Source organism: Seriola aureovittata, chromosome 10, assembly GCF_021018895.1.
Source record: "Seriola aureovittata isolate HTS-2021-v1 ecotype China chromosome 10, ASM2101889v1, whole genome shotgun sequence".
NCBI lineage: Eukaryota > Metazoa > Chordata > Actinopteri > Carangiformes > Carangidae > Seriola > Seriola aureovittata.
The window spans coordinates 6,488,622-6,514,728 of NC_079373.1; the positions used below are offsets into that span (position 1 = coordinate 6,488,622).

At 40.4% G+C, this 26,107-nt stretch overlaps 1 protein-coding gene across 2 annotated transcripts in view; it reads left to right on the forward strand.

The window, feature by feature from the left end:
- Positions 1–26,107, forward strand: part of peak1 (pseudopodium-enriched atypical kinase 1) — a 101,000-nt gene that overhangs the window by 57,481 nt on the left and 17,412 nt on the right. For both annotated transcript variants that reach the window (XM_056386384.1, XM_056386385.1), the window contains one exon: positions 15,649–19,181. In XM_056386384.1, coding sequence (XP_056242359.1) covers positions 15,787–19,181 — 3,395 coding nt within the window. In that variant the 5' untranslated portion in view covers positions 15,649–15,786. The remainder of the gene's footprint in view (positions 1–15,648; positions 19,182–26,107) is intronic.

Sequence of the window (26,107 nt, forward strand, 5' to 3'; positions counted from 1 at the left end):
TCTCCCAGAGCTTGCACAATACCAAACACTGCACTGGAATGTTGTTGCCCTTTTTTTTTTCCTTTTTTTTTTCACCCTTCTCCTTTTTTTTAGTTTGGCTCTTCCTCGCTCACTCTGTCATTGGGTTTCTGTTGCTGACTCTCTCTCTGGCTCATTTGGATACATGAATAAGTTCCTTCTTACCCCAATAGACCCAGTGGGTACTTGAAGCCACACCTGCCCATATAGTGTAATTGCAATTCAGTTAAATTATAGAGATTATAATGCATTAATGCACATTTTAATCCATCTTGTTTGCATTGAGGATTTTGAGAAACTGCATATTCAGGCTTCAGGCTACAAAGATGTAGATAACATCAGAGTTAACACAGCCTTCACCTCGATGGAAAAATTTCAGATTTTTATTATTTTTCTCTTAGTTTAAGGGTTAAAAATAGTAAATAATTTTTTCTACAGACAGTGGAGTTGAGAGACGCTGTGGGATTCCACATTCCCATTTTTAAATGACAACTGGGAAAAAAATCATTAAACATACATTTACATACTGGGATTTGAAGCCAGGTAAAGACCTGGAACTCTGACTACTAGATCACATGGGGCGTAAAATGTTCAAGCTTAATGATAATTATTTGTGGACCAGAATGCACCTTAAGTAAAAGAGTAATTGAAAAACACAAATTAGAGAGTTATGTTCCAGCATGTAGAGGTGCGCTTTAATCACAAAGCCTTAACTTTTGGTGAAAAAAATGGAAACCTGACATTTCCAGCAACATTGAGATATATAGTCGTCTATATTATTATTGCTGTTTTAAAAGGTGCTGCTTTAGAGATCATCTGTAACTGAAAGCGTAAAGAGTATCAAGAGCATCCTCATTGGATATGTTGAAACTAAACTGTATTCTCCCATCTTGTGGAAGTGTTGAACAACAGAGTGACAGTTGGAACTGCCAAGAGATAATGACTGAACCTTACTACCACAGTGAGGACATTGTTTTGACAGTATCATCTGGTTTTGCCTTGCCTGTTCCAAGTCGAATCTGCCAGTGGACCAGCAAAGGGAGGTGAGCTTATAATGAGGTCGTTTTGTTGTCACGTTACTCATTTGGCTGTCTGTCAACGCTACTACTAAAGAGGCTTGTACAGTCCATTTTTTTCTTAGTTTGTTTTCTCTGGGAAGACTTGAGGCTTGAAGGATCTACAGCGGAGGTCTTGTAAATGTTGCACAATGTGTGCTCAGATTGCAAGTGACTCATTCACCCATTCTGTTTGGCCATGAAAATGCAAGTAAATGAAACAAAGAGGAGTTCCGATTATGATTTGATTATGGCAGAAAGAGATTTCACCTGTTTCCAAAAACAGTATCCACACCTGCAACTTTCCTTTAAAGCTCAAATGTAGCCGTTGCTACGTACGAGCTCAAGTAAAACAGCTGCTTTCCCTTCGAAGATAAAGTAGAAAAGAGTGTTCCAGTGGCTGGAAAGAAACTACAGTTAGCGATGGATGTTATCAAACTCCTGGGATTAGAGGCCTTCATACACCTGAAGATAGGTGTAATCTGAAGTGACACAAAAAGTGCCCTGGCTGTTCTTAATTGTATTAGTAAATTGTTAATAGCGTACGCCATGCTTACACAAAATTTGATCATTTTGTTATCATTTAAAAGCTTTGCAGTGAACTTGATTTACCTACTTTTCCCAGAACCTCTGTATGCACACAAAACAGCTACAGCACTTTAGCACAAACCCACACATGGAGCCAGTTATAATCCACACAAGCACACACAACTCCCTACCTTTCATATACACACACACACACACACACACACACACACACACACACACACACACACACACGCACACACACACGCACACACAAACACACACGCGCACACTCAGAGCCCGCCGTCTAGCCACTTAGTACATCACAGTGGATTCAGTCCATTACACTTGGCCCATCTTGTGTTTCATCAATATGGATGAGCCCTTGATGCAGCATGAACACCGTGAAGACCAATCCACAGTGAAAACAAGTTCTCGAGCGGTTTTAAGTCCCTTTTATGTATCATTGCATCGTGTTAAGTTTTTATACTACTTAGTTTTTCCCAAAAATTGAATAGTCCCCAAATCTTTACCACAGACAAGTTAATGAACTTCTGTGGGATTCACGGGAGCTGTGTTTGATACATCAGAATGAAATCTGCAAATACAAACATAATGATGACACAGATGATAAAACTTTGTCCCATGTGTCTTGAATCATTCTGTATTGGCAATGATATTTTTTTTCCTGGAAATTACATCTACGAATGTCTCCTCACATTCCTCGCTCTGTCTGAATTCTCTCTTTCTCACCGACTGTCGCACGAAGCGACTGGATGGTGTGGACATCGGATTATTCCTTTTTTTTTATCTTACTTGCTGTCTTATTGTTTGTAATACATCAGATTTATCTTTTTCCACCACCCGTAGTAACTACGGTAAGATTGTTTCTTGACTTTCACATTAACAGGACTTATATACAAGGTTATATTGTATGGGAGAGTACATTAAGTTGAAATTGGCTCATAAGACCTTAACTTTTCTGCTAGTACTCAGAACCAGCTATGAAAAAGTTACAGCTATAATGATGTGGATAAACTCCTCCGTGCCTCCTCTCACCTCCTCTCTCTCTCGTGTGGCTCTCTGTGCTGGTCTGTGTGTTGTCAGCTCGCAGACTTGTTTGGATTGTGAAAGTATCTCTCGGGACATTCTGGTAGATTACATACCAAGTCACTCATGCTAGTCACTTGCCGGTACATAACTCTCATAGTTAAGTCTGTACATGGAGCTTTGTTTTACTTAGCTATGTCTGAGCTGTGCATGTTTTCTTCCAGGCTGCCTTTCTCTCTGCAGCAGTGTGTGCAGGTCATGTAAACTTTAAGGGTATGATTTACACATCAGTATAAAACCAAATTAGTGAACTCAAGACACATGAATCCCTTCAGCTAATGAATCTTAGTTGGAAACTGGCTGCTTGTAATGGTTGGACATCTTTCATCTTATTAATGGGATTTGCCACTAATTGTAAGAATCCATCTTTTATACTTTTAAACGTGGGCCTCCCTCTCATACAGATCCTAAACAAAAACCTGACTGGGGATGCCAGCCTGGAGCCCCTCCACTTACCATGAGCTAGAGGCTGATATATGTAGAATAATTGTTTATTGCAGCTATTGTTGCCAAAAGACATTCACTTCATAGCTAAATGTCAACACTTAAAAAGGTAGGTTTCAATCTTGCCTCTTGTCCATTCAAACCTTAATCTGGGTTCTTTGTGGGATCAGCCTTTCTCACTTTCTGTGTCCATTTCAGCTGCCATACTGTCCGTCTCAATAATCTCAAGAAAAAGTTACTGAGCAGAGAAGACTTCAATTTTAACTTAAAAGAGAATGTTTGTTTTTTTTCAGTCCACTGAAACTATACTTATAAATGAGAGAACACATTTTATGTCAGCTAAATAGTAGCTTTTAATCAAAACACAACTTCAGTTAAGGAGCGAAGGAGAGTTATACTTGTGGGAAAGCTCTTTGAAACTGGACTGACATACAATGGGATCATTTTGGCAGCAGCTCTCTGGGTACAAGCTGAAATTTGGTAGAAATTGGGAATTATGTGGAACGAGTCAGCAATGACTTAGAGTGGGTTTGCTGAAAGTGAAAGCTGTGTGTGGTGTGTGCCCACACTCATGTACACACACACGCACACAAACTCAATCACACCGTCACACACATGGCTCAGGAAGATTTTGCCAAATCTTGTCATTGTCACATACTGTAGGTAATGTCATTCCACATCTCCTGTCCTTGGCTTTCTGATTTTTTTGATTTTTCCAACTGAAGAGTTTGTGGCAAAAGAGGCTCGTTACGCACCATCAGCACCAATGGCTGAGTGAAAAGATTAGGCGTTGGCATCCACTAACTATACTTTTGAGGTGGCATTGCTTGAATAGCTGGGGGAGATGTTTGAAGGTCATCACTTTAAATCCCTGGATGAGCTGAGAAAATCTGAGGGAAGGAGGCAATAAGTGCAGCTCCAGCTTTTCATTCACTGTTGTCACCAAAGTGCTGAGCTGAACTGCTCAAAGCCTGTAGTCGTACACTCACAGCTGTGGCTGCAATGACGGGGTGAAGTGATTTATAGATAGATAAGATGAGTAAGGGATGGACTGGTTTATTACAAATCAGGCCAGACCTATAAATTAACCACACTGATATATGAGCCTTTATTACCATCTTGCAGAAATATTAGTTTCTGTATGTGTATTGACTGATAAGTAAAACAAAAACAACAAAAACTGTTTTAAAGGATCAAATATGTTTATGTGAAAAACAAGACAATTGACCAATATCCAGATATTTTGAAACTCTACATCCAAATCCCAGTGTTCCAGTGGTCAGACTATAGTTCATATATAGTGTGTGGAAATGATGAAATGGAATAACTCGCACAAAAAGAACTGAAATACAATACATGCACTCAGGTTTGATCAGAAAACACTGTAGAACCATAGATAGCATGTTTACCGTAGCATTAAGTGTGGTAAAAAAGTGACATCGTTTAACTGCTGTATCACAAACAGTAATGCAGTGTTTTGTTTCTACCCCAAAATTACACATTGAAAGCTTTTGAGAATAAGTGATGGTGGATTCTTTTGAAAGAACCTATAATGACAGAAACTGGATTATCGTTACCTTAACAAACAACTGAGTACTCAGCTTTCTCCCACTGTCCAGCCTCTGGCGCTGCAGTAACCTTCTATTTCATATCTATTCTGTTCTTGTCTATGCCACTGCCACAGCTGTCTTATCATTCAAGCCCTCTGCCATAAAGCGGCAGAAAATCCCATATCCCATCTCCTCGTGGCTTCAGCTTTCAGCCTCAGTTATTCCACTATTATGTACTGGGCTCAGCGAGCTCCCACTCCCTCTCTATGAACGTGCTCTGTGTGGAAAATGAGCTTCTGTCCTCAGCACACTGACTTTTCTCAGGGGAAAAACATTGCCTCTCTGCGGAGAGGTGAGTGTGGTAGAAACTGATTTGAGATTTCTTCTTTCTGTGTCTGGTTTTGATGATTCACTTCTTTTTATCTCAAACTCTCCGTCTCTTATTCTTTTCAGTGGTCCCTGTCTCCTCTTTTGTTGTCTGCTCTCTCTCTGTTTCACCTAGTCGCTCACCTTCACTGGCACTGAATGTCTCAGCAACCTCATATGAAACTTTAGTCTTCTCCTCATAATGAATAGCTTGTCCCAGAATATTAATGCTTTAGCTACATATGAGTTTGTCCTTCTCTTTAGAGCAAAGCAGTCCACGCAAGTACACTGTTGCTTTCTAGGTGTACTATTGAAATGTGAGACTATGTTGGCATTAAAAAAAAAACTCTGTCTGGGAATACCACATTGCTGTGGTATCACAGAATGATAGAAAGTCACTGAGGTACTAAAGACCCTGCCCAGGCTTGTGACAGCACTTACTGGTGTACATGCTCACTGTGTTTCCTGGGTTTCTGTGCATCTGAAACCAAAACTTTTTTGCTTTGAGAACTATTCATTCATTAGACGTGCACACACAGATGTCCAGAACTAAACAAACTGACTCTTGTAGAGATTCTCGACATTAACACAAAATCCCATTTTTGAGTTAGTTAATCATATGTACAGTCACTTCGTTATACTCTTATTGATACTGGTCCCAGTCTAATGTCCATGCAACTGTAGTTATTTCACATATTTGACAAGTCCTTCTATAAACCAAAAAAGTTTAAAAAAGAATCCCTGACCAACCAATACGTCTTCCCTTGTTACTCGCTTTTCTCTCTCCATTCAGACGGCAATATACAGCATTACTTCCTGTAATCCACTATTGTGCTCATAATGCATCAGAGGGTGTACTAACACAGTTTGTTCCAACACTTTGTTTGTACACACAGAAGGTTTGTAAGTCTGGTCACCTGTAGGAATTGACTTCATTTACTTCCATTGCTGCAGGAAAGCTCTAAATTAACCAATTTCTCAATCCCTGAAAAGGCCTGTTTTCTATGAAATTTACATGATTATTCTGTTTTTAGTGAACTATTTTTTATTTATTTTTTATATATATATATACCTTGGGAAGTTTCCTGCTTACCTTTGTACCATTTAAGGCTGTTCACTGTACTTGAACTGTCTGTGAGCTTGAACTTGGATTTAAATTTCAATAAAAACTGGAAAAATGCGGCTGTTCTTGTCTTGGCTTGAGAGCATTAGATTAAGACTGGCATCGGTGGTAGAACAAGAACCACTGGGTAATAGTCTGTGTTTCAATCCAGAAGAAAAGTTACTCTCTACAGTCACATGTTCTCCCTATTCACACACACCTAGAGACACCACTATCGATTTCCCTTCTCTTCATCAGCCAGTCAAACAGCCAGTCACTGGCCAGCCTGAGTCAGGATCGATTTAAGCAGGGGGAAACGTGACAGAGATGAGATTGGGGTGATGGTACTCTTCTCTGGATGAAATGTACTGGCTGCTAAATGCACAGTGACATCTTGGCAGTTTGTCTTTGACAGGCCCCAAATGCTTTATCTCCCCCAGAACGAGTATTTCTCTGGCATGTCAGTTCACTGAGCTATAGCTGATGAGGGAAGTGACGACAGAGGCCTCAGGTGTATAGGATGAATGAGAAAGATGAAAGGTTGGTGTAGGTATGGGACAGTGTTGATATTCAAAAACTCCCCTCTATGTAAAAGTCATGTAAAACATCAGAGATTAAAGCAAAGACACTTTACTGAGAGTTTTTAAAAAAAAATGTAATATTTATAATGATGTATTCATGGAGAAAGAATGATTTCATAAATATGAAGCGATAGATGACAAAACAAAGGATTATATGTTTAAAATTTATTTTAATATTCCCAGCGAACACATTTATCTGATTACGTTGGGATACAGTTGAAAGACCATATTGGAAAAATTATTCTTGACAACTTGTTATTTTTCTTTTTTGTGTGAGTGTTGGAGGTTCAGTGGGGAAGTAGTTGTCATGCTGAGGGGCTGTCTTTCTATCTGTTCTTCTGTTGCACTGTGATTGGAGTCACCTTATTGTTAAGATCAGGGCTTGTTCACTGCATACTAAACTTGACTTCTTCAGCGCTCTCTTCACACACAGAGGGAATTATTGCATGCACGAGTCTCACCAGGGTAGCTCTCAGTAAATAAAGTTCTGTCCCACCAGTCGCTTCTCAGAAGTTATTCTTATCCCGGAACAAATCTGGGTCTCACTTGGCGGTCCCATGGGGCTTGTGTCTTGGTGGTAGAGGGACTGAGCAGCAGGTGTTGCGCGATATCTCGCCTGGCACAAAACCAGACAGTGTTTGCTGCTATCAAATCAGGAGCAGATGGTCACCGATCGAGGGCGTACGCTGCATCTCATATGAACGGCTAACTCTGCACAGTGTAGTCGCAGAGACAGAAACCCGCCCTGAAACTTCCCATCATATTTGACTGCCTTTGTTTCTAATGAGGCAAAGCTTTGTTGGTTTGTGGTGTTTGTCATCTGCTGTGACTGGATTGTTGTTTTCAGAGAAGTGGCACCACTCGACTTTGAGCAATTTAACGGGTATATACGGAATTGAATCATGCATGTAGGCATGGATCTGTGTGTTTGTGTGTGTGTGTGTGTGTGTGTGTGTATGTGTATGTGTGTGTGTGTGTGTGTTGTGCATGTGTCAGCATGGCAGCGGCCTCAGCTGTCTTCATACAGCTGTAAGATCTTCCTGTGGCCCACTTATAAGAATTTCTGACAGCTCAGACTTTCACTGAAAACATAGATAAGAAAAACTTTGTAGGGTGGACAGAGAAATGAAACGAGCACTTGAAGGTGTTTACATATGAAGTAATTAGGTGAAACGACCGTGACAGAAAATTAATTGGCATCTATTTTGATGATTAATTTTTACTTTCCAATGAAAATGCCACAAATTCTGTGATTCTTGCTTCTGAAATATAAAAGTCGCTTTGAGCTCTGAAATCCTGATGGACATTTGTCACATGTTCTGACATTTTATAGACAAAACAATCAATCGATTCATGAAGAAAGAAATCGGCAGATTAATCAATAATGGAAATGATAATTTGTTGCAGCCATAATTAAATCACAAGTCCTCAATATAGGCAAATCTGAACAACAAATGCCAGCACTGAAGAAAGGCAGGTTGTGCATGAAATACATCAGACTGCAAATCTGTGCAAAAGTGGCTGTGGGAACAGTTCCAAAAATAACTACAATATATGGATGGACTGGACTGCATTTATGCAGCACTTCTATCCAATGCACTTTACAGTTTGCCTCCCATTCACACACATACTCACTCACTAATGGCAGCGACCTAGCAAGGTGCTGGCCTAACCAACGGGAGCAATTTAGTTCATGACCTTGCTGACATGTGGACACGAGGAGCCTCAGACGAACAACGACAAAACTTAGTGTGTGAATGAATATGTGGACAAATGCATGGTTTCTAGTATATTTTTATTTATTTGTGATTGTTTTCTGAACAGATTTATATTAAGAGAAAGCCAACCGATGCCTTCCTCTGAGATATGGTGGTAGCAGTAGGTGTTTTTGTGGACAATATTTAAGTTTGCTCTCTGACAAGTGCAGTGAAGGTGAGTGTGTGTGTGTGTGTGTGTGTGTGTGTGTGTGTGTGTGTGTGTGTGTGTGTGTGTGTGTGTGTGTGTGTGTGTATTTGCTGGTCAGGGCTTAGTAATATGGTTTTATTGATTATATGTGTTACCTGTTCTAGTTTTCTGTTTTGGTGGTGGTGGTTTGCAGAATGTAATCGTTACAGTCACTTGTGTAAGTATTGTTTAAAGCAAAGAAGGGACAGAAGGGAGGCAGATGTCGCAGAGGGGAGAGCGAGAAGAAGTCTAAAGAAAGAAAAAAAAACAAAAACAAAAAAACAGCCTGAATGAAAAAGGGAGTGGGTACAGACTTGGAGATGGAGGGAGAAGAGAGTGGGACATTTTGAGCCAGAGGGGAAAAGACAAACAACAAAGGAAAACTTTGAAAGGGAGAGAATGGAGTGGGAAGAAACAAAGACAAGAGCTTTAGCACAGTAAATGGAGAGAAATGATAAAGTGTGAGAGGAGGGAGCAGCTGAGGTAAACAACAGGGATAATCCATGCAACCTCTGCAGTGAGGCATCTGTAACATGACCTCTCACCTTTTAGAGCGACTTGCTCCAGAAAGATGTGTCTGTGTGTATGTTAATGTCCGTTTCCTGTGTTGTTGTTGTTGAATGCTATTTGGATGAAACACTTCTCCGATGCGTTCATACTTTATTGAAATGTTTCTTACAGGAAAAACTGGTTAGGAACATACAGTACATTTTTGTTTTTCATGCTTTTCATGATGTTAATTATTTATTTATTTAGTTATTGTTATTATTTAGTTAACAAAGTCTCCCAGGTGATCACTTGTGTAATTCCTCTAAATCTTGGGTTAAATTTCCTCATCTATTCATTTTGTTTCTTAAGATTTAATTAGAATTAGAATTAGAATTAGATCTTTAGATTCAGATTCACTAAGCAAGATTTTAATTAGTGAGATAAATAACACAGGTGCTTCAGTCACTTAACACAATATGCAGCACGGACCAACATTGATTGGTTTCTTTAATCATTATCTTCCCGAATTATCCAAAACTGAATCCCACATGTACTTGTAACTCAAAAACTCAAAATGTGGTGTGTGTTTCTGATCTTTATTGGGACTGGCAGGCAATCTGAATTTGTCCGGCCCCCCAGCAGACAGATTACAATCATATGAATAGGGGCTATAATGTGCGGTGCCAGATGGTTTCAGCCAAGCTAATCTGTAAAGCAGAGAACAGTATGTTGACACATGTAATTGACCATTTAAAAAGCAAAATAACTAGCACAGGGGGACGCAGCGTTATGCAGAGTGAACACATAAAATAGGCTTCAGCTTTTCTTATGACTGACTCGTTCCCACACTCACACTGTGCTGATTCACAGTCTGTGACCGGTTTCTCAACTTAAGCTGCCAGTCGAAATATTTGGTTCCATTTACCAGTAATGATGATGAATTTAAAGTTCTAAGTCATTCCTAGAGATTTCTGACTATTTACTTGACGTAAACCAGATTGTTTGTTATTATCAATTTTTTTAAATTCATGTAAATGTAACAATCGAAGTATGGCTAGAACATAGTTATTCACCTATTTGCAGCGGAGGAGTTATGTTTTGTCCTATACCCCTGTCTTCGGGCAGACTGAAGACATATCTGTGACCAAAAACAAATATGTGCAGCTGAAACCAAATCTTACCACAACTTTGACTTCCACAGAAATGTACAGTATATGTGAATCACAATAGATGTCTCTGCTTTACGTTGATTGTTTCCTCATGTCTCATCCTATAGAATATAATGTTTTTTGGAGAGCAGTCATTCCTTTACATCAGACAGTCTTCATACATAAAGGATCCATTTAAGTTATCAACACGAATGCCCGATTAAATATTCAAGACAGGAAATTCAGTGATAAACAAAAACAAGACTGAAAAGGAAAACTAAGCAGACAGCAGTCAAAATGTTTCACCAAAGAAGACAAATTACGGTTTACATATTTTTACAGACTTTCCAGACTTTGAAGAAATAATACACAATGTAAAATTAAATTTTATGTCAAGTATTAATGGTGGTTTGTGGTTAATGCCTGCTCCATGTGGCTGGTGTCTTAGTGCTGCTTCACATCTTTCTAATCAAAGATGTTGCAGAGTCACACTGTGGACACAGAAAGTAACTGTCAATATCATAGAACAATCCCAAACACCCGAGGAGGGAAACAATCTTCATAATATTCTGTGGGCGTGTGTTTGTTGGAACTATTTTATTTTATTTCATTTCATGTTTATGCAACACATCCGTACAGTAATTCTGAAAATGAGGGTTTTGTATTGAAACCAATTTGCTGTATTGTAATTCATCACATTTTCAGTTGTGTGTTGTGTAATATCTGTTACGTAATGAAATCAACACAAAAATAGCAGTCCGTTATTTGGCTGATGGCCATGAGTAGGAACACTTATATTGCAACCACAGATAGAATCATTTTCATGTTCACAACAGAAACGACAAAGACGATTACATAAGCAAGAGGGAGTGCTTGTTTCAAAAAGACCCCCCCCCCCCCCTTTTTTTTTTCCCGCAGAGTCTCCGGAGTTATCATATTTTAATGATATGCTCCGCACTGTGAGCTGGCTGAACTAAAAATATTGGACTGCATGGTTTAGGAGAGGACTGTTGGGCAGATGGGATTGTTGCTGTCCCCAAGGCATATCTGTCATCCCAGATTAAATGTTGTGGGGTCTCGTCACTAACAACATGGCACTGCTTTGTGCCTTTGGCTTAATGAGAAACTAAAATGTAAGTACGTTTTTCTGGCTGGTGGACACAGTGTCATATCAGCCCCCACTGTGGAGGAAAAAGAAAACTGAATTTTAATGTTGGCTGAGAGAGAAGTAAAATATGCTGTCATATCCACTGGGGGGGGTCTGTCGGTTCTATGTGGCGTGTATTGGATATCGGATATTTCTTGATTCTCAGAAGCATGATCAGAAACACAAAAGCATGAAAAAGTGAATTATCTTATTAGAATGCAGCCTGGGAGCTGTTTTTCATAATTCCATCTAGCTGCTTTGAAGAAAGTAAACACAATAAGGAGGCTTTATCTTGATTTCAAAAGAAAACTGTTCCCTCTTCCACCCTTTCTGCTGTCTGTCAGGGAATAAATAATCTAGTTACAAAGAAAGTCGGCGTGGTGCAGATCTCATGAAAGCAATTCAGCTTTTTCTCAATGTGCAAAAAATTATTGAAATATCCATGTTAATACCACTTGTTTTATGCCTTTCTCTGCTGTCCAGTTTTTAAATGCTTCTGCAACAGCTGCATTACAGCTGTGAAAAACAAAGTCTTAAATTTGTCCTGTTATGTTTCAAGGGGGACAAGCGCATAGAGAGAAAAAGATTCTGGATGTCGTCGTAAATGATCAATAAATTACTTTTGTTCCATTTAAGGAGCAACCTATAGTGTCTCAGCTGTTACAGACATTCCACAGACGCATAGTGAACTTTTCTCGGGCTGTACTTTTGGTTGTCCATTGAGTGCCACAGATATGCATGGTGCTTACGTGTCACACCACTGGCAGGTTTTGAATAATATTGTTTGAATTATAGTCTTTGTTTCCTGTGAGGATGCAGTGTAACAGGATAAATCTTCCCCCCGCCCATCGCAACTCGGTCAGCAAAGTTTGATTCGGGAGTTCCTGCTTTATTGTGTCTGGCCCTGGGCAGGGGATTGTCATGGTAACATCCTTCCGTACAGGATCTGACACCCATGACCTTGTTAGATGGATGAGAAAACTGATTCACCCGCCCCTGTCAATATCAGCCCTGCTGTATGGTGAGTCATAGTCCCAGTTTTATTTGATGAAACACAGGCTTGGGTCACTCATAAAAGCTCTGAATCACCACGCATTCTGTTGTTAATAAGTTATAGCGGACATGAAGACACAGTTAGGCTCTTCCAGAAGTCACTGTGCAGTGTTGGTGTAGTCATTATTTGTTTATTTTGATTTGTCATCGTCCAAAGTCAAAGATTGAGTAACTTCCTCAATCCGAGATATCTCACACTATGTGTATGGGTTATCTCCTGCGAAGTACACACTATCCAATGATGTATCGAGGCCAAGCATTGTATAATAATCCTCTGACAGGCTTTACACGTCAAACAGAGCTGAATGAGCTATCTCATCTCAGCCAATAGATGAAATATTGCTTTAGCAAAAATCACTTAATCTGGTTTCGCTTGCTGAGAGAGCTCTCTACTATTGCAAGATCTCCATGGGAAAAAAGCAGATTTCTAATAGCAGTCAGAAGCACAGTCAAGAGCAGATACAGTCCTGTAACAAACTATATTTCCAATTATTTTCCTTAATGCTCATATCTACGTCTTTTTACTACTTTTGGTTTAGTGCAATAGATAACTACAGGGCAATTATTTTCGTTATCAGTTAATCTGCTGATTGTTTTCTCCTTTTATTGATTTTTCATTTAGTCTATAAAATGTCAGAAGATAGTGAAAAATGTCTGTTTATAATTTCCCACACCCCAAAGTGATGTATTGTTGTCTGACTGAACAGACTTTAAAAGTCCAAAACCAAAAGATGTTCACTTCACTGTCATGTACGACAAAGAAAAGCATCAAATCCTCACATTTAAAAAGCTGGAAATAGCAAAGGTTTGTCATTTTTGCTTGAAGAATTACTAAAGCAATTATTTGATCATCGAAATTCTTTGCAATAATTTTCTGGCAATTGACTAATTGATTGATCAACTAATCTGTACTGCTGTAGATAATGATAAACTCCTATGCAAGCTCCTTCATCATTTCATTTTCCAGGTACTTTCCATTTGATTCTAATAACGTAGTCAAGAGAAGATGCTCGTGGTCTTGCTCCAGAGGGAACAATTCACCACTAACTAAAGATCTTTTAAATTAAACATTTTTAAAGCCTTGTCTCTAGAAAATCTATAGGCCCTCATGTATTTATAGTTTCAATTGTCAGCGGTGCGTCTTAATATCCACTCATGTTTTGCATGAGTTTCCTGGCTTATAGTGGAACATATTTTTTGCTATCTTTTCTTTTTACTTCAGTTACCAGATTTTAACTGCATTGGTAAGGTGTGACTAAGTGCGCATGAGATCCATAACCGAATCGCAGAAATAGTCAAGTTGTTATAAAACGAGATTAACAACCACAATACTGTAAGACTTGCATTGTTCCCACCAGTATTTTTTTTTTTTTTATCTGAATAATCTTTATGCATTTGAAGGCATGAGGCGTAAAAAAAACTAAATAGTTTTTCTTTATTCCTATGTAAAGTTTTAGCTACTAATTTGTCTTTGATTGCTTTTTTTATTAGCATTTTCTCTGAATTTTTGTCCAAGGTTTTCAGTGTTTAATCTTTCACTTTTAGAGTCGTGTCTTTTGTCTGAAAACATGATACTGTCCTTGAAAGACCCAGAGCAGGCTTCATTTGTAGAAATAACTAGCCATTTTATGTAACATGCAGATTCCTGTGTGATGTTAAACATTCAAAGCGCTCATGGAATGGCTTCCTTTTAATTGGTTATTTGAACAACACACCACACATTATCCATGGACTTGATGTTAATGTATTCAAGAGCTCGTTATAATTGTGAGAATGTGCACTGGTCAGTTGGGATGAAGCGAATTATAATAATGGATTTTTCTTTGTCTTTACGCCTCCATTAGATTCATGATTTGCATTAAAGTGGGGCTTAAAGAAATGTAACAAGTGTTTCAAATTTTACCCAAAGGGGCCTGGGCTGTGTGATATATTGAAAAGGGTTTAAAATAGGTCACTTTTGCATCGTGTAATTTAAATAGAAGTGGCTTCCTGATGCTGTAAAGTGTGACCTGGCAGTCTGAGAAAACAGGATGCGTCTGATATGTATGCACTGGTGCCGATAACCTGAGTCCATGTTTGTGCCCACGCTTTAAAATGTCAGTCTTTGTTACTTTACAAAGACGGAACAGACTCATTTTTAAAACTTTTGTGTGTAGCATGATTTAGTCATTAAACAAGATTAGAAGTGACATAAATAATTTAGTTTCCATTTAAACCCATTTTTAATATCATGTCCCAATACTCTTTTCTGACAGCTTATTTATTGCCTGTATGTAGTGCAGGAGAAAGAGAATGACATTATTTAGTTTGATCTTGTTTTATGTACTCATGCACTTTCAATTTGAAATTAGTTTCAACTTTCAGATTCAAGGTTGTTTACATTCATATTTGATGTAAAGAGTATAGAAATTGGTAGCCATTGTAGTAAATATGTGAGTCTGAAAAACCCAGAGCCATTGGTCCGTCATCAGCAGATGTGAACTCAGCTGAAGCACTTTTGATTGCCATTTTCCATATAACTGCTCTAGTTCCCTCGGATTTAGTACTTTGAGGTTTTGATTCAGTGACAATATCAGTACCTTTATCTCACCTAAGCCTGGCTGAAACAGCCAACTACAACACAGGGCAGCAATTTAGACATAAACTCTCTTAATCCTCTTCACTTCTGCCTCTCTGCTTTTCAATTTTTACAGGTCCAATTGTGGGGTAAGAGGAGACAGATCACTGGTCCATAGGATAGATTGGCTGCAAAGTAGAGGAAGTTTGCCACCTAATGGAGACAATGTAGCACTGCCTTCCCAATTCATTCTCTGCCTTACAAAGCTTATTCTTCAGCTTCTCTCTATCTGCCCCAATATACCTTCTACTTCAGTTGAGCCGTGTGTGTGATAAGTGTAATTGTATAATGGTATCTATTTTTACTTGTTTAGGTCAGTATTTTGGTCCTGCATGGACATAAAAGTTTCTAATATAATTTTGTAAGTAACTACTCTGTACAGTTTGTTTAGGTGAAGTATTTGTAAAATTATTAGTACTAGTATAAATTAAATTAAAAATAGATTAAGTTTTTTTAAAATGATTTCATGTATATCTTTCTCTCCTGTTTTCTTTTTCAGGTCCGGTATCCCCCACGTTTGAGGCTTGAATAGTGTTCATCATTGCTGTCCTGCAGTTAGTTCCTGTGGCCTCCTGTAGCTTCATGGCGGGGTTTCCTGTCCACTGACCCAGTAGGCTGCCTTACTGGACCAGCAGCCATGTCCGCCTGCAGCACATTCACCGAGCACGTGTGGAAACCAGGCGAGTGCAAAAACTGCTTTAAACCTAAAAGCCTGCACTGTCTGGCTCAGAGTGGTGGAGGGAAGCCTCCCTCTGAGCAGAGGCCTCCAACAGCTCAGCAACAGAATCCACCCCTTGCTGGGGCGAGAGCCAACCCTAACCTTACCAACAGCTCTCAGAGGGCTGGCAGTGGGTCAGCCCGCTCAGGCCACTTCCGTCCACCGGTGGCTAAGAAGCCAACCATTGCTGTAAAGCCTACTATGATGCTGCCCTGCTCCTCTGCAGGACTAGATTTAGATGGCAACCTGCAACGACCACCAAATGTAATAGAACAAGGCAAAACATCTGCCTTCACAGTCTGGAATCGCAATGGACTGAACCGTAAGAGGCCTGGTGGGCCCAGCAACAACAATGAAGGAGAGGATGGCAATGAGGAGATTGAGGGTTATGGACAACTTAGCCCAAGGACCCCTAGTGGAAATAACAATAGTGGACTGGCAGATGTTCTAAAGGAAATTGCTGGGTTAGGACCTGGCCCTAGCAGCCCCACGGCCCTTTCAGGCTCCAAGGATATTTTCTGGGGAAGAATCAGTACTTCATACCAACGTTCTTTGGAAAGAGGCCTTCCAGCCTCAAGCTGTCTGGCCATTGGAAGCAGCGGTAGTGGTGGTGGTGGTGGCAGTGCTCATAAACGGGTATCCCTCAGCGACAGCACTGAGATCATTAGCACAGAGGGTGGTCGCTTTTGCTACCCAGAGTTTTCCAGTGAAGATGATGAGGATGAGGATGAGGATGATGATGAGGAGGAAGACACTGAAAGGGATGATGATGAACATGAGAGCTGGGATGAAAGTGATGAAGAGTTACTAGCCATGGAGATCCGTATGCGAGGCCAACCACGATTTGCAAATTTTCGTGCTGCCACATTGTCTCCAGTGCCCTTTGCTGCAGGGAAAAAGTGGAATACTGTGCCACTTCGCAACCGCTCACTACAGCGGATCTGTGCAGTGGACTATGATGATAGCTATGATGAGATCTTAAATGGATACCCCTCCATGGACTCCAATGGAGGTCTTCTTCCCTATGGGGCTCATGACATGCAAGGCAGTGGTTTTCTATCAAATTCAGAGTCTGCTACTTCCCCAGAATCGTCATCATCACTACCAGAAGATTCTCGAACGACTTCCAGCAGTGGGAGCAGTGCCCTCTGTGCTCTTCGAAACGGCCTGCATTCTCCCACCTCTCCTAAAGCACCTGCCCCCTGCACTTCTCCATCAAAAAAGGAGCCTGTCCACAGAGCACTGAGTCCAATCAAGATGACTGAAACACACAAGGCTGTCTTGGCAATTAGATTAGAAGATCAGGATGGCAGAGAAGGCATGCCAATGCCTCAGGCCCTTCCAGGTCAACCAGTCACTATCAGTTTTAGTCCCACAGAGGAGCAAGCAAAACCATACCGTGTAGTGAATTTGGAGAAATCACTGATTTGTAAGCCTTACACTGTAGTGGATGTGTCAGCATCCATGGCCAACAAAGATGAACAAATTCAAGATTCTACTCCAAAACCGAAAAACCTGTCAATGCCTTCCAGCCCTACATCATTCTGTACCACTCCTTTAGGTCAGCCCCTGTCTCCAGCCTCCCCTATTTCTCCATCTTCTCCTGTGATGCCAACATCACCCCCATCTCTTGCTCTGTCAAGTTCCTCCCGAAAGAAATCAGGGAACATACGCTACCAAGAAGTGTGGACATCAAGCACAAGTCCTCGCCAAAAGATACCGAAAGTGGATCTGGGGGTTGGCAGTACTCCTGGCCCCTCCATCCCTACACAACATTTCAGCCACAAGTCAGCTCCCACTTCTCCCATAGCTGGGCTGTCTTCCTCCAGAACTGTACCTGTGAAATCCCCCAATTTATCAGAGATCAAGTTCAACAGTTTCAATAATGCAGGCATGCCTCCTTTTCCCATTATCATTCGAGATGAGCCAGCCTATGCACGTAGCTCCAAGAATGCAGTCAAGGTACCTATTGTTATCAATCCAAGTGCATATGACAACCTAGCTGTGTACAAGAGTTTCTTGGGACTCAGTGGGGAACTCCCACAGCCAAAAGGGGTAGGTAGTAGGGTAGCAAGCCATACATATGAAGAGATTGGATCCTCTGAGAGTGTCCAGTCCTCCTCAACAGAGAAAACTATCTCTGGTAGAGGCACATCAGAGAGAGCCTCTTTTGAAGAGACAAAAGTTCTACCTGAAGCAGTGTCAAGAGCACCAAATTTACAACCTAGAACCACTACAGACTCTAGCACTGTGACAAGCACTGTGATGGGCTCCACAGTTGGGGCCTTCTCTCCCACTACATCAACAAATTCCCCTGCCATTCTTACCATTACTGCAAACCTAACTAAAATCAGCCCTACTGCTAATGCTGTAACACGCACTTGCAAGACAAGTGGAGATGCTACTTGCAGTAAAGATGATGATACAGACGTAGCTTTGTCTTCTGTGGCAGTGGTCAACCATAGGGAGGAGGCCAGCGCTGTACTCTCACAGATTGTAGCCTCTATCCAGCCTCCCCAGTCTCCTCCAGAGTCACCCTCAGCACAAGCCACAACCTTTAGTTCTGAGGAGCTGTATGCCCTACCACCTGATGCCATGAAGGAGACCCTCATCCGACCCAAGTCTCTCTTTTCCACAACTGATGGTTGTCTTTCCAAGCCCAAAAAGGACACGCCTTCAAAGGTTTTGTCCAAATCCCAGAGTGCCTCTGCTGCTGTTCCACTCTCCAGCCCCCGCTCAGAGCTCAATGCCCCCTTCCCCCCTCCTAGATCTACATCTTCCCCATACCACGCTTCTAACATCCTCCAGAGACATTTTGGCAACTGGACCAAGAACTCTGCCTCCAGTTCTCCTGTACGACCCAGTGAAGGTGAAGGAAGTCCAGGTGGAGAGGGGAGACGTATTTCAACAGAAAGCTCCAAACCCAAACGCTGGATCTCCTTCAAGAGCTTTTTTCGTCGGCGGAAAGATGAGGATGAGCAGAGGGAGAAGGTGGAGAGAGAGAAGGAGAAGGGCAAACTGGTTGGACTTGATGGAACAGTCATTCACATTCTTCCACCACCGCCAATCCAACATCATCACTGGTTTACTGAGGCCAAACCAGAGGATCCCACCCAAAAGCCAACCATCATTTTCACCTACAAACCAGATAGCGGCAGCACCCCTTGTGACGGAGAAGGAGAACTGCGAGTAGAGGAGTGCAGAGAAACTTCACAACTGACACCTGATGAGCGCAAAGAACCCAGACCTTTGAGCCCAGGACAAACACCCCCCTCCCACAACACTGGAGTTGATCTCATCAGCAAGGACTTCAGGTATTTGTTCAAGGTTTTATTTACTGTTCTGATACCAGCATATTAAAAAATGACCCAGTGACCGCAGTAAAGCCTGTATCAGTAGTACTTCATAGTAAAGATTAGGTTTAAAACTGGGGTTTAAACAATTGATAATATGAGGTAAACATAACTGTTGTTTTAGATTTTGATATGAGTACTGAGATTTGTTTGACAGAAAAAAACATAAAGCTACTAAACTAAACTCAGATTGCAGAGGACTCGCAGATAATCTCAAACATGGGCAATAGTGGATGGGTCTCTGCATAATTAGCAAGAGTTAGTGAGGACTAAAAAATGTCATCTTTTTCTAGGTATGCTTATGTGCTTGGAGTAGATCTAAGACCTGTTGGATTATGGCCCTCACACTATTGCCATTGAAGTCTCATAAAAAGATTTACCTTAGAGAAGTCCACCAGTTCCACCAGAAAACGAAGTTGACAGGGATTTTGAAGAGGTTAATGATAGTTAATGACTTTGAAGTGTCGTAAGGTGATATTACTTTTACACAACTAGTTATTAATATGACTTTTGTCTTTATGGCTTGTAGAGGAATTCTTAGTCATTTATCAAATCGGTTCACACATGTTCTGCCTACATCCCCTCCTGTTGGTCTAATAAATGCTCTTGCATACAATGCCTGTGTTAACATTACCCAGCATTCCCTTCAGAGCACTTGTGGGGCCCAGCTTAAAATGAAGATGCTCAACCTTTGCCAGCTGCTCCTCCAAAGTGCCAGGGGTGCTTCTCCTTCTATCATACAGATCCCTGATCTCAGATTCTAGAGGTGTTTGATCTTAATTTGGCATGTCTGCTCGCCCACTTGCCCAGCAGACTGTGTGGGCTATACAGTCCGTGTGGTCTCTTCCTTAATGTCATCCATTACCTGAACAGCAGGCTCTGTGCTCAGCCTTCTTCCCTTCAGGAGTGGACCTGTGACAGGTTTTCAACAGCAGTCAGTGTAACAACTACACTGCTTTGGATGGCAAATTCACTTTATCTTCACACACCCACACTGACTCTACTCACCAGTGTATTTGCTGTGTTTTTGCATAATGAGTTCATTATTTGTCTTTGACATCCTGCTGCCCATTTTGTTTAATTTCTAGAGTTAAATTTTCTGCAGTAATGGTGGTGCCACATAAATATAGCCCAGGTGGTGTAAGATATATGGTTTTCTCTGTTTTAAATTATAAGCTTGTTTGTGCTGAATGCGACCTGCATCCACTCAAAGGTGGTAATCAGTCAAATAAATGCTGCAGTAGCCAAACAAAAACTCATTCATCAGGAAAGTCATGGACTGAAAGCACTGCTAATAATGTCAAGTACTAATCACATGGACAACAGGATGGATAATACACTCTTAAAACATTCCCAATCCATTTTGTGTTGATTTTTGGTTCAACAGAATATTTATAAGGTTAACATTTGTTGACAACAGGAAGATACTAGATACATAACTTGTATTAAGCCTAGTGCTGTTAAAGAATATAAACCTTTGTACTTACAAATTTAGGAAAACTCAACCTAAACACCACCCCAGGTTCCACAGGTTCAATAATGAATCCTCTCACTCACTCTGATGTACCTGGTACTATTAGTTGGTTAGAAATAGTCATCTCCTATCAAACCTTTTTTATTTATAGTGTCACATTCTACAAATATGTGATGAAAACTGACCAGTAAATAATTTGTTAATGTGACGACTGGGCAGCAAGAAAAAAATTGTTTGAAATTGTTCTTTTGTGATATGAAAGCTTCCGCTGTTGAAAATGCTCTTCACCTCAGGCAAGCATTTCCTTACTGTCTCTTCCTGAGGCCATTATGCTATTTGCTAAAAGGGCATATTCCCATTTATTTTGTTTGGTTGAACATGTAATCACCCACAGAAGAACTTTGGTGTATTTTGGGAATCCATTGGGAAATTGAGCATCTTAATATGTTTCATAAAAGGCAATCTGACACCCACCAGCACAATTAGTAGGAATAGCACTCATGTACAAATGTTCACTGAGAGACATCACACCTACAGTTTAGCTCATGCACAACCTGTTCAGATGTTGTTGTTCATCCTCTCACCTGATCTCTAACTTATCAATGCCCTTTCTACACTGCCCTTACATGTTTCTCCTCCTCTCTTTGCATCTCTGCCACCCTCATGTTATCCATACCTTCTGGAGCTTGGCCTTCCGCCATCACTTACTCTGTTTCGTAGTTTTTTTTTTTTGTTTTGCTCCTGTTCCATGCCTTCTTTCCACATTTTTCTCCTTTGAGCCCGAAGCACTGTGAACTCTTAAATATTTCACTCCTCCATCCTGTCAAGAGCTCGGCCCCATTCTGTCTTTTTTCTAGCTTCCCTGCTTTTCTCTCCTTCTCAAGCTTCAGCTCGAGTCATGTCTGTCTTTCTTCCAGAAGTTCTGTGGTACAGAAGTGGTACAAGTGGTACAAGTATCAAGTATGTGCTAGTTTTGCTATTAGTATGTGCTAGGATATATCAGTGTATGCTGCATAAATTACCCAGTACATGTTACCCAAAGGTTTGATGCCAAAATCCACAAGTCAGGAGTCAGAGCAAAGGCAGTCTCACTGAGTTCACACAGAAGATAATGGAGTAGTCAAATGAAGAAAAATGAAATATAACCTAAGCTTATAAAGTTTAGTAAAATGACAAGATAGCGTTCCAATGTTGGTCAAAACCAGTTAAGTCATCAGGGATGGTGCCAGTAATGAAGAGGCAGTATGACTCATACCAGATATTTCTCCTGTTTATATTGAGCAATGAACATCAGGGAACATCTGTCCCATTGTTAAAATACTGATCAGTTCTTTTCCTATAAAATTCATTCACTTATATCTGATGCCAAAAATAACTGAAGTTTTATTATATTTCAGAATCATTTATTAAGCAGTTACTATAATTAAATTCTGCAGAATTGCATGAGACATATTCACATACTGTCTAGCCATACTGTCTAGCTTATGTGAAATCACACTTTATGAAAACCATATTTAATACATCACACATTACATTTCCAAACATCTCACCTTTGGTCTTGTCCACCTCTTTTTCTTTACACCTGTCTCCTACAAACATTCCTTCAAGAGAGTTTACAGCATTCACTGTGAACCTTGAACTCCATTGGCAGTACTGTAGGTTGCAGTTGTTACTCCACTGTTTATTTGATGTTTACTTTGAGTATTGGCAAATAGCTTTGAAAATAGCCCTTGGTACGTAAGCTTCCCTCGGTTGTGTTGGGGAATCTAGAGAAAGAATGTGCTTGTGGAATGTGAATTCAGTAAATATCTGTCAGTGCTTTGGTAACAGGTGTTAAAAGGAAAGGAAGCATTCTTCAGTTGCTATTCTAGGTTGTTACCACGTGCCAGGCCCCTCTAGTTTTATAGATAGTTGTTTGCTTGTTTTTTTCTGCAAAGTACTGGAGCTTTTAAGTCTTTCTGAAAAATTGGATTTTGTGCAACCAAAGCAGTTTCTCAAATTGGCTATTGCTTTATTTAACACATTTTTGCTGTTTTAAATATGTCTCCCTAACACATTCTTATTGTCATTGTTGCTGACAAATAGTAACATTGTATGTTTCTCTATAAAACAAAAAACCTTTGATGCCAAGGTATTTTTCAGTAAATGAAAGGCTTCTTAAAAGCCTGAACCATTCCTGGATAAACAAAACAGTAGGTCAGTGATTGCATGACATGAACTGGTTACACAGGTCAGTCTATAGACTCTCTGTTTTGTTTGGCAGTAGCGGGGTTAACTCCACTGGAGTTTTATTGGCTAACAGTAGGCGTGGTTGTCAGCGCTGGCAAACACACATTACCTTAGACAGGTGAGAACATTCAAAGAAAGGGGAACAAGGAAGGAGCACCCGCAGGAAAAGACTTTTTGATTCTTCACAACTGGTCGGCATACAACTATCGCTCCACTTAGAATGTGAATTCACCTTCACCTTGTTCTCAAGGTTTCCAGATGGGAAGCTGCGTGAGCCAGTACAGTGGGTAAGCTTGAAATGAAGCCCCTTTCTTTCCTTGACTTGTGGAAATACCTGTGACCATTCAGGCCATTTGAAGTCCTATTGACTTAGCAGGGAGGAGAGGTGTCTGAGATTACATGACTTGTGTTTTGGACTGTGATTGTTCGTTTCTTGCAGCAGAGGTCTGAGAAAGAGTGAAGTGCACTGAGGTAGCTTCATGCCGTTGCAACAAGTCAGGTCCTGACATTGAAACATGCAGCAGGCATAAAAGGTATTTTTTGAGTCAAGAGCCTCTCAAGTAGGATTAATGTAAGTTGCATCTTGTGTTAGAGTAAGTGCAGTAATGTCATCAGTTCATGTAGATGGAACAGGGAAGAAAAGAAGAGGAAACTGAACATGAACTGAACAGGCCAGTATCAGATTTTTTATAATAAACCTTCTTCATTCCCTTATATCAAACTGTGCTGTTGATAAGCTGCTAAGTTTGTAATTACACTCATTCTTCAGTGCCTCTATCTTTTCACAGTTTATTTAGTAGTCGTTTTCACTGTGGTGGGCCTTTTTATAATGACTGTCTGCTGCTGGCAAGTGCTACAGTAATGCACTGTGGCAACTTGAAGGCTATTGATCGCCTCTCCTTAAAAGAGACACAGAGGGCTCATGTCCTACAAAGACAGATCATAAACATGTCCGATGTGATGCTCTCCTCAGACACAGTGCCCCAGGGTAGGTACAGACACATGAGCAGCTGGGTGTTTTCCTCAAGTGCTTACATTTCTATCACGTCATGGTCCAAATATTGCAATAATATTTGTGTTCTTTATGAAGAACATGCCCCTGTGTAACTGCAATTCCAGAAAGGTGATGTTATGGGAAATATGCAACACGGTACAGCACAGCACTGGAGTTTGTCTGTAAAAGAATGTTTCCTCGGAAAACAATAGTCACCTGTAAAGTGAAAACTGCAAAAATCTTGGCTCGAGTTTCGTTTTTTTTGTCATTTACCTTTGTCTGTCGATGACACTCACCTCCTCTAAAGACAGAGGATTACATTACTGTCTTAGCATTGGCCAAGTCATGGTCTCTGAATCAGGCATCTTAAGTAAGAGCGTAAAACTCTTTCCTAATTATAATCTGGCCACAGAAGAAGTTCACTTGATCTTATTACTGGCTGCAAATGTCTGGCCATCTTTCTGGTGACAGGAGAATTTCAGCTCATTTCATTAGTGAACTAGATGCTGTAACAGGCCCCCAACTTTCAACAGGACAGAGCCCTCCATGAGCTCTGTTGGCTCTTGACACTTCCTTCATGACAGGGACTTTTCCCTATGATCACATAAGTCATTAGTCTAGTCATATAAGGAACATGTGTAATCAACATTGCAGCCAAAGGAAATGACACATCTGATTCAGGATAATACAAACATTACTGCCAACCAGCCCCACCCATGGCGATGCTTGAGACTATGAGACCAGCTGTTTTAAACTTTTTATGACCTTTTACTTTTTACTGTTTCACTTTACTACTTTTACTGCTTTTGTTTTTCATTCTTTTCATTATTCAGAAGAAGTACTGTAAAGTTCAGACTCATAACGACATCGCCAGATTAGTAAACAATATGCCACCAAAGGAGTATCTGAAATTCAGAACAGATGGCAGGGCCAGCCTCTTGCCTAAGTGGTAGATAGCAGGTATTTTGTGTTTTACAATAGGGTGTAATATCTACAGTAGTTTAGAATATCACCCAACCTGGGTGGTCGCAACCCAGGTGGTCTGAGGGTGTAACGTCTCACACAGGTCACATTGAAAGACCGTGGCGGAACTGTTATCAGATCAGAGGTCAGTAACCAGGCCGCTTTGAGTATCCTATTTACTCTGATCAAAGTGGGCGACTGATCCCAGATGGCTCTTGATGAAACACCAGCTGTTGAGGTTTTTTTCACCATAGAGCTGAGACACAGTTACCCAGAAAAAAAATCAGGTTGTTTCTTGTTGAGAATTCCTGATGCATTTAACTTGGAATTATAAGTGAAGATCAAAATGCTTTTCAATCTTTCTATCCTCTTTGTGTTTTTGTTCAGCTGCAGTCACTCAAAAGTTTACATCCTGCATGTTAAACGCATGTGTATTGCTTTCTTCTTGTTACTGTATTGCATCTATTGCATCATTTTACTTAGATTTGTTAGACCTGCGTAGTGAATCTTTGGCTTTTAGAAGAAACACACTTTGTACCGGCTCAAGATAGTGCTATAGCTGGGTGTCTTTTAAAGGAGCTATTTCTAAGTTTTACTATTGCTATATAGCCCAGGATAGCATTAACAGACTGTAACTCACCAGCGGTATCAGAAAGTAGAGAGAGACGGGAACTGGGCTAGCCGGGCTTAGCATGCTAACTTCAGTCAAAGAAAAGAAGTGATAGAAATAGAAAGAAACAAAAGGATTCCCTCCAACGCTGGAGACAGCTCTTGGCGAGTAAAGGAATGAACCTTGATACTTTCAGTTTTACTCACCAAAACAGGAGTTTGTAATATTCAGGTAGAGGCTTTGAGTGCATTTCCTTTGTCAAAAAAAATTTGCAAAGGGGATTTTTTTTTTTTTTTGTTCAGTTTTAAAACATGCATTGTTCGCATCCATGTTAACTTTATTCCAATGTTCCAATTCTCCCCTGCCTTTGCTGGTGCATTGTTGCATATCTTGGTACGTTAGCGCCATTGATAGATCAGTGAAATATTGCAAAACCATTGCCAGGATTGTGTAGCACGTAACCTCTGTATATGTGTGCTTGGGAATAAATTGCCCCATAGCACTATTAGTGGCCAGAAACTCCACGTGGTTCCTTTAAATGCAAAATGGGTTCCAACCATGTCAGACATTTCAAGAAAAATATTCTTTTACAATGTAATAATATAGTGATGCAAACA